The 11,977-nt window shown below is 36.8% G+C and overlaps 3 protein-coding genes across 3 annotated transcripts in view; all 3 read right to left on the bottom strand.

The window, feature by feature from the left end:
• On the bottom strand, positions 2,160-4,399 carry LOC107625141. The gene has a single exon (XM_021115688.1). It carries the CDS (start codon positions 3,510-3,512, stop codon positions 2,349-2,351), a length of 1,164 nt encoding a protein of 387 aa, XP_020971347.1. The 5' UTR covers positions 3,513-4,399; the 3' UTR covers positions 2,160-2,348.
• On the bottom strand, positions 4,791-7,955 carry LOC107627055 (receptor-like protein 12). Its single transcript, XM_016329927.2, has one exon. It carries the CDS (start codon positions 7,953-7,955, stop codon positions 4,791-4,793), a length of 3,165 nt encoding a protein of 1,054 aa, XP_016185413.1.
• LOC107625142 (protein MIS12 homolog) overlaps positions 10,273-11,977 on the bottom strand; it is a 4,481-nt gene continuing 2,776 nt past the window's right edge. The window contains exons 4-7 of the mRNA XM_021115689.1: positions 11,685-11,779; positions 11,468-11,591; positions 10,666-10,803; positions 10,273-10,573 (exon numbers count right to left, since the gene is read on the bottom strand). Coding sequence (XP_020971348.1) covers positions 10,512-10,573; positions 10,666-10,803; positions 11,468-11,591; positions 11,685-11,779 — 419 coding nt within the window. The 3' untranslated portion in view covers positions 10,273-10,511. The remainder of the gene's footprint in view (positions 10,574-10,665; positions 10,804-11,467; positions 11,592-11,684; positions 11,780-11,977) is intronic.

Below are 11,977 nucleotides of genomic sequence, written 5' to 3'. Positions count from 1 at the left end.
TCCAAAGGCATGGACACTATCCTAGTTGTGGTCGATCGATTGACTAAATATGCTCACTTTATCCCCTTAGCTCATCCATTTTCAGCCAAGGAGGTGGCACTAGCCTTTATTAAAGAGGTAGTTAAACTACACGGGTTCCCCAAGTCAATCATATCGGATAGGGATAGGGTGTTCATGAGTAAGTTTTGGTCCGAACTGTTCCAAGCAGCAGGGACAAAATTGAAGTACAGCACGGCATTTCATCCGCAAACCGATGGCCAAACTGAGGTGGTGAATCGCTGTTTGGAGACTTATTTGCGGTGCTTTGTGGGGGGCTACCCGAAGAAATGGATGGAGTGGCTCCCATGGGCGGAGTTTTGGTTTAATACGTCCTACAATGCCTCAGCCCAAACAACTCCATTTCAAGCACTTTATGGGGTGCCGGCACCTATTCTTTTCCGGGGAGAGACGTTTCCCTCCCATGTTGAGGAGGTGGCAGCATTGACCGCAGCCAGGGATGCGGTGTTGGCAGAGTTGAAGATGCACTTGGTACAGGCTCAGCAGAGGATGAAACAAGCAGCGGATAGGCATCGAAGGGATGTCGAGTTCAAACCGGGTGAGTGGGTTTATTTGAAAATGCAACCTTATCGGATGCGGACACTAGCGCGGAGGGTCAATGAGAAGTTAAGCCCTCGGTACTATGGACCGTTTGAAGTGGTTGAGAGGATAGGAGCAGTGGCATACAGGTTAGCCATGCCTCAAGAGTGCAGACTTCACCCAGCCTTCCATGTTAGCAAGTTGAAAAAGGCTGTCCCGCCGCAGAAGCAGGTACAGACGCTTCCACTAGGGCTGGCTGAGGATGGTGAGCTGGTGATGCAGCCATCCCAGATTGTGGCATCGCGAACTGCAGATGATGGGGCCTTGGAGTATTTGGTGCGCTGGGTGGGCCTATCTCCTTGTGAGGACAGTTGGGAACGAGCGGCGACATTGCAGGCCACCTTTCCGGAGCTCCACCTTGAGGACAAGGTGGTTGTCCGAGGGGGGAGTATTGATAGAGATGCGCCTACTACTAACAGGTTTGGACTGTGTTACAAAAGGAGAGGTAAGTAGAGGTCAAGTAGAGGTGTTTTAGGAGTTGTTAGGATATCCAGCAGGCTGATAGGTTGTTATAAATAGCTAGGTTATAGTTAGTTGAGGGAGGATAGTTTTTCTGTTGTGAATTCTGTTAGAAGTTGGAGAGAATCTCTCTCTCTCTGAGCTGGTAGTTCCAGCTGTGTAGAACCTTCTAGGGTGAGCTAATTGGCTCCCCCAGTGTATTAATAAAACTTGATCATTCTGCTATTGCTAGTCCTATCAGTTTGTCATCACAAAAACCACACACACAATTATGTCAGAACCTCATGAACACAATGTTGGATAATTGGTTTGATTTTAGAGTTAACGGTGAAAAGAAATGACACTCATTGGTTTGATATATGTACAAACTGCACTCACCATTGAGTGAAGTTGACAGGAATGAAATTGTTGTCTGATGGCATCACTACATCTTCTCCTTCTAATGACTATTTCAGGTACAGGATTGTCATCTTTAAATGTGGAAAGCATATTCTTTGAATCTTGACTGCATTAGAAAGAAATAGTTATTAATACACGACCTTTTCTTAGTATTAGAAATAGCTTATTATACGCATATCTACTACTATTTATTTTATGCAAGATTCAATCTATGGGCAAAAAACTTATACACCTTAGCATGCTGATTCCTTTCACTATCCTACATGAATCTTGGATAAAAAAATAGTGAATTTTAACTTATTTAAAGTGTAGCCAAGATTAGAAATTTAACATTTTGAAATTTAAACGCCAGGTCTTATTCCAATGTATGGAACAGAATAAGGTGATAAAGAAATAAAAGATCCATGCCACAACATTCACTACTAACAAGATATCTAGTTTTTAGAATAAAAATCTATTGTTTACAAAATATCCCAGCAGATTAGTAAAATAAACAAATGAGAACAAATAAGAGCTGGAAAAAAAAGAGAATAAATAAACATTTATTAATTTTATTTACAAAGTCTTTTTTACAACAATAACATTCCCGAAGTTACAATTCTAACTCCCAAAAATGATTGATTCGGACTTATTATTTCCACTCAACTCAGATGGTGAAGTAGAATGTCAAGTAAGGGTGTGACTGGTTTCTGTTTTATTTCTTATTTTCAGAATTTTAATTGAAAATTGAAAATAGGGAAAACATGGTTTTGTTACTTTTACTATTTTCAATCTCTCTTCCACAGAATTAGAAAAACTGAAAGACAATAGAAAACGAAAATACAAACCAATAGCATTTTAACAATTTCATCTAGCTATACTTTTCGTGTCTGTTCATTTGTGACATTTTCATCTGAATCTAACTCCCACCAAGCACCTCCACCATCCTTATAGTCATCATCAACATCATCACAAATATCTTCAATATTCTCATCTTCTGATTCTTCAATAACCACATCAGCCGGATCGTATTTCTTTTTATCCACCTCTGGATTGTATGTCCACTCTAACCTTTTCAAAATATCACGATCCTTCCAATTCTCAACAACTGATACAGCCTCCTTTTTAGCTTTCCCCATTAGAATTTCCTCCCAAGAAAAGGACGTATCAGCAATCCTCTTCAATACACCATCACTAGTATCCCCAATGACAACTGTCTTCAGACATCGTAGCTTCGCTTCCCTTATTACATTAGCGAAATCATAATCATCAGACACAAGTACTATGCACTCAACCCTCCTATGATCCATCATATCAACCATGTGACTTTCCAATGCACGATCCGCAGCCTGTGGCTTATCCAACACGGTCTGAACCCAAAATCCTGCGCGTTTGAGCTCATCCGCCAAACCATACCCTACTCTTGGAGTAAGAATATCCCTTGCAGCCTTCTTATATTTTTCCATCTTCATCGAATACTTTGCCACCAACTTCACCCTCCGGCTCCCCCTTGCCGACGCTATCTGGTTTACCCTTTTCGTTTGCTCGCTCTCATGTAGCTGCTTGAAATGGTTAACAAGCTTCTCATTAGTGTAAAACTTTCTCCCACAAACCCTGCAAACATGAGGCTCATTCCGCTTGATGACGCCCTTGCTCTCCAGTCGGTTATACAGCTCCTTCTCTTTCCTCCTCTGCCGGACAGCGTGTGGGACACTGCTGAAAGTGTGGCTATTTGCATAAGCTACCATATGCCTAACAACCCCAAATGAAGATGCAACAATTCTAAGCTTATTGGCAACTTCATAAGGTGGAATTGGGTTTGGTGGCTTGTTATCTAAGTCCCAAAAAATCCCTACCCTATTGTGATTATTCCTATTTGGTTCCAGTTTGGAGGTTTTATCTGAAGCACTGGAACCCCGGTTAAGTTTAGAATGAAAGAATTTAAAGGAACCATATATGCTACGAAATTTGAGAATTGAACACATAAGAAAACGATTCTCTGTTCTTCTATAAATACTACAACTTCCAAAAGAAACCATTTGAATAATCACAGCATACAATGAAGCTTCAGAAACTTAACTGCGATCTGCGAGTGAAAGAAGGCGTCGGTCGATACCTGCGAAGACGCTTTTAGCGGCGGTACCAATCTTTGGCCACTATACCGCTATGATTCTTTGAAGGATCAAATCTGTGTCTCCAAATTCAAAATCAGCAGCAGTAAGAAGCACCAGAAAGCAGAGAAGAGAAAACCGACGGAAAAGTAGCTCAGATGTGGAGGCGGAGCAGACCGGTGGCAGAGCAGCAGAGGAGGGGAAACAGAAGAGGAGCGGCGCAGAAGGTAAGAGAACAGAAAATGAGCCGGCAGCGCAGGCGAGGGAGATTCGAAGAGGCGCCGGCGGCGTTGACGGAGCAACAGCCGAAGAGGAATGGGCGATGGAGGGGCTAGGGTTGTTGCGGGTTGCTGCTTTGTTTTTTTCGTGACATTGCAGGTCTTTGTTTTTTGGGTTTTGACTTTTGAGATTGGAGGTTTTCAGAGAAAATAATTGGAAACTGGAGTCGTTCATGACAGAAGGAAAAAAAACCGGAGTCGTTTATTTTGCGGATTTGCGCAGTCTAGTGCAAATTTTCAGTTTAGGACTAGGTGGTTAGTTCATTCCTTAGGTTGAAGAATTCATTATTTCTCAAATTGAAAATAAGCAAATTTGGCACGTAATCTTTGCAAAAATTTGACAAGTTTGATAAGCACTAGAGAAACTTCGGAAGCCTGGTCAGGTATGACCCAATCACGAACCAGTGAACAATCTCTTCGGGTTTATTTTACAGATTATGCTGCTTCTAGATGAGTATCGTACGCCAGCAGTTAGTGAAGTTCAAGAGTTTCATGGGACACTATGGATGACCCCCTATTTACTTCCTATGCTGCCGTTTTGTAAGGCTATGAAAAGTGAGGGAAATTCTTATAAACTAGTAATGCATCCATCTCAGAGTTCTGTGCCTTTTCTCCACAGCTTTCATACAATAAATCATTTTATCTAGCATGAGGAAAGTCATAGTTCCAATCTAAGAAAAAAAAATCCCAATTCACTTTTATTTTATCAATGGATCAATTTGCATTAGCATGGGAAAGGGAAACTTCAGTACAACAAGTACACATGATTATTCAATAGTATAGTACATACATGGCTTAAAGGCTTAAAGCAAAAAATGAAAACAAGTCAAATAAACATAACATATCCCACATTTTTTTTTTCTATACTTGCTGTTCATGCATCAGTAGCATCATCAAGTCATCAACAGTTATAGATACTAAATAATGACTAGTACTTCCTCCATACCAGAACTTCGTAACTTTGGCTTCCACGTCTTTCATATTCAAGGCTCAGTTGAGGAAAGATCCAACAAAGAACTGTGTCCAGAAATTGGCAATACATGTGTCTCCATTTCTTAAAGAACAAGACGGGACCAATGACAATAAGAAGGCCAAAAATCAAACCAACTTCCACACTAATAAAATTCCAATCAATTGCAGAATCTTGCAGGCTAACTGAACTGAATGTTTCATTAATATCACTGCATTTTGTAGTCAAAGGAGGACCACATAATCCTATATTATCAATGAAGGAGGAGTTTGAAAATGTTTGGATTTGGCTGCCCAAAGGGATTCTTCCTTGCAGCTGATTGGACGAGAGATTCAAGACTGAAAGGAAATTCAAACTCGCAAGCTCAGTGGGAATTTCTCCTTGTAATGAGTTGTTTGAGAGGTCTAGTGACTCAAGCTGTTTCAAATTCCCTATAGATGATGGAATCTGGCCAGTAAGAGCATTGTTTGATAAGTTAAGCACACAGAGTGCTTTGAAATCAAACAGTTCTTTCGGTATTTCTCCTTGGAAATGGTTAGATGAAAAGTCAATGGAAGTGAAGATAGTTAGAATCTTAACTAACTCCATCCCTTGACCTTTGCTTGTAACAGTTACTGAATTCTGATAGTATATCGGATTAAATTGAAGTACCTCAGATCGGAGATAATTTACGCCAGAATCAGCCTGGTTTTCATCATCCATCATTGCCACCCACATTCTGAACCATTTTCCAGGGAGTGCACCATTAAACTTGTTAAAGGCCAGGTCAACAATCTGAAGCATTTTCCATGCACCACTGATTTTTGGACATCCAATGTTGCCATGGAAGTTGTTTTTTCGCAGTACTAACACACGGAGGGTGGATATGTGCTTCAAGGAACATGGAAATCCATCAGAAATTTGATTGTTCCCAAGGTCCAAAACCTCTAGTGTTGAGCAGTTAGCAAGAGATTTTGGAATATGTCCTTCTAATATATTTCCATGGAGATCAAGAGTCCTCAGAGCACAGGAAGCTGGAAACAAATCATGGATAGGACCTGAGAGCTTGTTGTTGCGCAGGTTCAGTACACCGAGAATCTTACTTAATGCTATTAAACAAAAGGGAATTGTGCCAGATATATTATTACGGGAGAGATCAAGAACACGAAATGAGGCATCACAGATGGAATTAGGGATGCTGCCATGGAATCTATTGTTTGCAAGAGACAGATAAAATGTGCCAGACAGGTAACTGCCGATTTCAACTGGGATAATGGAGCTGAAATTATTGTTTGAATAATCTACATAGGCAGCATATTTAGGAAAGACAGGAATTAGCCCCCGAAGTTGATTGTGGTGAAGGTCAAGGACAGCTAAATTGGAACTAAGATTCTGAAGTGGCCCTTGGAAATCAGTTAGAAAATTGTGAGACATATTAAGGCTTTGAAGATATTTAAGTTTCCAAATCCAGTTGGGCACTGATCCTTGAATTTGGTTGTCTGAGAGGTCTAAAAAGGCTAATCCAGATTGGTACCTCAAGAAACCAGGTATAGTTTTTAAATTGCAGGATGCCAATTTTAGCGTGCTAATGTTTGGAATTGAAGACAGGTTGAGACTCACATTGACAAATAAGTTGTTGTATGAAAGGTCTAGTGTGGTTAAATTTTTAAGTGCCAAAAACTCATCTAGCTGCATTGGCCCATTGAAGTTGTTTGAGGAAAGTTGGATGATAGAGAGTTCCCGGAGCTGGAAGATGAACATTGGTATTGGACCTGATAGGTTGTTGCTGCTTAAATCAAGAGTGTTTAACTTAGAGGAAGACACATTCGTGAGTTCATCCAATTGACCAAACTGGTTGTTGGAAAGTAGAATCTTCTGCAATAATGGGAGTCTAAAAAGAGATGAAGGAATTCTTCCACTGATGGAATTGTAAGCCAGGTTGATGCTGATGAGATTTTGAAGTACTTCAAAGGGAGAAGATGATGGAATTGGTCCACTAAAATTATTATGTGAAAGATCTATATAGGTAAGTTTTTGAGACTTGCCAAATGATGGAACTGGACCTGTGAAATTGTTGAGTGACAAATCCAAGTAACTCAGCTCCGCGAGTTTTGACAACGAAATGGGTAGTTTTCCTCTAAATTGGCAGTTAAATAGATCCAGTGCGGATAATTGTGTCATGCTGCCAATAGAAGAAGGAAGTTCTCCAGAGAAGTTGGTGTTGCTTACTATTAAGGTATGGAGAGATCCGTTGAATGGTAAGACAGGAAAGGAACCTTGGAGGTTGGAATTGTATGAGATGTCAATGAATGACAGTGTTCTAACCTGGAATATCTTTTGAGGGAACACTCCCGTCAACCCACAAACGGAAAGACTGAGGATGGTTAGATTTTTCAAAGTGGCAAAGGTTTCTGGCACTGGAGATGAGAAATTGTTCCGATCAAGACGAATGACCGAGAGATTCTCAAGACTTGTTAATGAAGAATTAAGTGGTCCTGAGAGATTGCAATATGACATGCTCAATTCTTGCAGGTTGGGCAGAAACAACAAAGCATTGCACCATTCCTCTGCCTGAGATGTCATAATTACACCATCCAGATACAATTGCCTAATACTGCTGAGATTTCTGATAAGCATCCTTAGATTTGGGTTCTCAAGTTTTAGATATTGCCCTTCAAAATATGCAACACTTGAGATATCAAGAGTAACCAACCTCGTCAGCTGAGAAATCTCTATGGGAATCTGCCCCACGAACCCAGCATGTGACAAATTCAGGTAAGTTAACTTGTCCAACAAGCCAAATGCTGAAGGAATCATAGAATTGAAATTATTAGCAGCCAGATTTAATTGCTGCAGATGCTGAAGACCGAATAGGCTGCTCGAATCGTTGAATCCGCCAGTGATTGATTCTCCACTCAGATCAAGACCAATAACGTATCCCTCATCATTACAAGTAACACCACTCCAATTGCAGCAAGCAATACTTTGATTCCACACGTTCAGTTTGCTTGATCTTTCACTGTTGAAATTGAAAGTAAGGTTGTTCTTCAATTGCAACAGCAGTTGTTGCTCATCTTTAACACAGAGGCCAGCAACCACACAGATTGATATCACCAAAAGAGATAAGAATTGTTGGATTTTCATTGCAGATATTAACCGAGTGACAAAGAGAAAGGCAAATGATGTTTTCTTCTGAAGGCAAAGTGTTAAAATTCACATAGTTTTTGTGGAAAGTTTTTATTCAATGGTGATGTTGTCTCTTTAATGAGTGGACTGTGGAGTCAACTATGTGTATCGCTCAAATGTAACTGTTCTTCAATTTCGGTGGCTGCAAAACTGAACCAAGAATCTTGACTACTGGTTGGTATTTTAAATTTTATCTATAATCTATAATAATGTATATATCTTTGAAAAAAATCTAATTGACACTTTAACTCGTTTAAGTACTTTGAATTGAAAATTCTAAAAGATATTTTCTTACATAGCTCATAGATATTACGATGATTCTGAATATTAAAAGAGACTACTGCATGTTTGTTGACCGTCTCGCTAGTTTTTATTTTATTTTATTTTTTTTTGGATATAGCCTATAGAGTATAGACTGTCTCACTAGTTATTTGTTAATTAGTGAGTCAATACAAGAGAAACCCAATGCCTAACAGGAATGGGATAATTGTATTTGAAGAAGCTTCTTGTTAAGTTGTTTTTATTTTTATTTTTTATTTTTGGTATACCGCTTCTTGTTTCTTGAAAGTTGAAAAAGAAAAATTGCAATTCTTAAGTATATTTAATTTTTGGTGACTATGCTTCGGTTATAATATACATTAGAAAAAATTTGTCCAACAATTCAAGAAAAATTGCCAAAGGGAAATTCTATAGATAAGGAGCAACACAAGCCTGATAAAAATAATGGAGATACCATAATTTGATCATTTTTAATGTGCCATAGCCATATTATGCATTTTTCTAGCTGACAGTTTTAATTTGGTTAAGGTTACTCTATGCCTTCTAACAATAATATTGTTTCTCTTTATACTAGTCTAATATTAAGAAAATTGATAACTTGAATTTATAAGATGAGGAATGCTAGGGGTTAGTAACTTTTGTGATTTGTAGCCATCAAATAGTCATCAATAATGGTTTTAATGGTGTGAGATTTCATCCAATGACTCACTTTTCTTTCCTGGTTACATGCTGGCCAGAATTTAACAAAGTTGTTGGCTCCTAGACTTTTCCTTTATAAGATTTAGAAATAGTAGACGGCTAAATATTTTTTAAATCAAGTTCAACTAAATTGTACCTATATAGACACTCTTTTCGTATGTGATCTTTATCTGTGTTGTTTTCTTCTTCGTTGAAAATCTATTTTTAATATATAAAAGCTGATACCAACTCTCTCCACAATGAGTTTAAGTCATCTTTTCTTTGCTAATGATGTCACATCAGCAATTTTAATGACTTGACAAAAGATGAAAATCAATCAATCACTATTTAGTAAAATGTTTTAAAAAAATTAAAATAAAAAACTTTTATTTATTATTATTCAATTGAAACATCAAGTACTAATTAAATGCAATAAACATACATTAAAAGAGTCATAATAATAATAATTATAAAAAATTCCAGTTACAAATATTCAAATTCTACAACTTATACATATTAAGACTTACTACTCTTCTCTTAACCTCTCATACTAATTGTCAAAAATTTCTTAAATTTAATATAACATTTGTATATGTTTTTTATTCTCATTCATTTATTTTTTTTAATTATTTACAAACAAACAAAAACCGCAAAAAAAGACAAAGTGTAGCCATTAATGCAAATCGAAAAATAAAAAAAAATAAAAATGCAATTTTGTATAACTCTAATATAAATAACTTATGTATTTTTTAAAAATAAATAAATTCAAAATCTATTTATAATATCTATTTATAATATGTTCTCTAAAATATTCTTAATATAATTAAAATATAATATATAGTATAAATAATCTATCTCTCTGCGCATTGCGCGGGTCTCACTCTAGTTTGAATAATTTTTTAACAAAATTAATCAAAACTTAGTGTTTGGAATTTTGGATACTTTTGTCTCACAGGCCTCATCTTTTATAGATAAAATATTAGTTTCGTTCTTTTATGAATAATTTTGTTAGCGTTTTAAACTTTTTGTAAATAAAAATGATTGTTTTTCCATCTACTTTTCTTCATACCCTATCTCGGAATCAACATTTCCAATATCTAGACCCTATTTATGGGTCACGATTGTTTAAATTTGCAATTTCATTTTAAAGCTAATTTCAAGTATCACAGAATTGCTCAGAATAATCCTAGTATGCAACTAGTACAAGGTGTGAAAAACGGAAGTGAGAGAGTGTAAGCGATGAACAGAGAAGAATGAGGGAGGAGAGTAGAGAGTAGAGAGAGTGCTCTGGAGTCTGGAGATTGCAATAGAGAGAAAGTAGTCGGGGTAAAATGGCAAGCTAACAGAATCAGATAGCCAACCCTGCTATATATAGCAACTTACGTGATAAATATCTGAGTCTATCTGAATACACTAATCAATAACTAACTATTAATCAGAAATGCTAACTAAGCTAAGTGCAGTAATCCACTATAGCTAATACACACAGGTAACATAAGGAAAGAGTACGGATCAACAAAAAGGTGTCCCAACTAGACCGATGAAAAACACACAATTTCATGTACTCTTCATAATACGTGCAAATTTTTTAAGGTCATTTAAATTCATATTTGAGAGATCTGCAAAAAGAAATTATAAAAATTTAACTTGGAATGCAACATTTCGACTTGCCTAAATTAGCAAGGGAAATACAATGAATTATTTAAGTTACCTTTGCCAGATTTAATAGAAGATAGATCCAGCTCTAGGCTGTAAACCACTTTTGTTTTCATTTGTTCAGACTCTTCAATTGTTGTAGTGCTTAGCTTTCTTATTTTTATCCCAAGTTCAGCTGCAGTTGTCACAATCTCTGTGGGAAACAATAGTCAACTACAAAACTTCATTTAATATCAGTTTAAACCTTAACAATTATTTCCACCAGAAAGTACAAAATTCTTCCTGCTTATTTTCACCAAAAAAAAAAAGCAATAATAATAATCATCATTATCATACAGGAAAAAAGTTGATAGCATTATTTGGTAAGCTTCTCCCTTGGAGTTCATGGGCTTGACATCCTAAACCATATTAACAGTGCAGCACCATTATGCTTGATCAGGTTAGAAGCTATAAAGATATAAAGTTGATCTTATACATGTAAAATACTAATATGTATTATGCAAGTCATATATGATATATATGAACCACAGAATAAAAAGAAACCTTTTCCTAATTGTGCATTATTTGACTGCTATGCAATTGCGTGGAAAAATACATATATTTTGAAAAAATTTCTAGAATCCAAACAGTTGAACCAATTAAATGTCCATTTGCATCAAAAATGGAAAAGAAAGCTATATGCAGCACGCATGTAATAGCATATATAGATAAAGGTACAAAATGAAGTACCCTTTAGCTTAATCAAAAATGAAAGCATGCATTTCGCATCACAATTAATCTCTAATGGTAAAAGGCTAGTACTTGCCGTGCAAAAATGATTAAATGAATATAAAGATGAAGCAGAGCTCTTGAATTACCCTGAAACAACACATGGTTCTGCTCATATAATTGTACTGCATTATTGACATAGTGAGCATTGACAGTAGACTGCTTTTCTAATATTTGAATTTCATGATTCAACACTTCAAACTCCTTCCCCACCTGACAGCACAAATAGTATCAATGTAAATCAAATGACAAAAACAAAGTAGAACCCCATAATAGAAGGATTTCAGCAATTATCATTCATACGACCTCTGTTAGTCTTGTTCTTAAGGAATTTAACTGGGCATCAATATCAGGATCAAAAGGAGCATCTGGATGGAGGCCATTCTCATTTGACTTGTCCTGGAAGTACATTGTCTTCCTAAAGTTAGATAATAAATTCACAAAATGAAAATCCTTACTGAGGATAAGAAATGCTTCAGTTAGTACATACGCATATATAATATTATAATATAGTATACTTTTATCATACTGCATATTCATAGCCGGTTAACAGAACTAATTTTTAGACCGTCATAAAATCAGATGTGTGTGTGTGTGTG

The sequence above is a fragment of the Arachis ipaensis genome, chromosome B02 (genome assembly GCF_000816755.2).
Source record: "Arachis ipaensis cultivar K30076 chromosome B02, Araip1.1, whole genome shotgun sequence".
NCBI lineage: Eukaryota > Viridiplantae > Streptophyta > Magnoliopsida > Fabales > Fabaceae > Arachis > Arachis ipaensis.
Note: the sequence above shows the minus strand (reverse complement) of the source record. Positions and strands in the feature narration are given on the sequence as shown.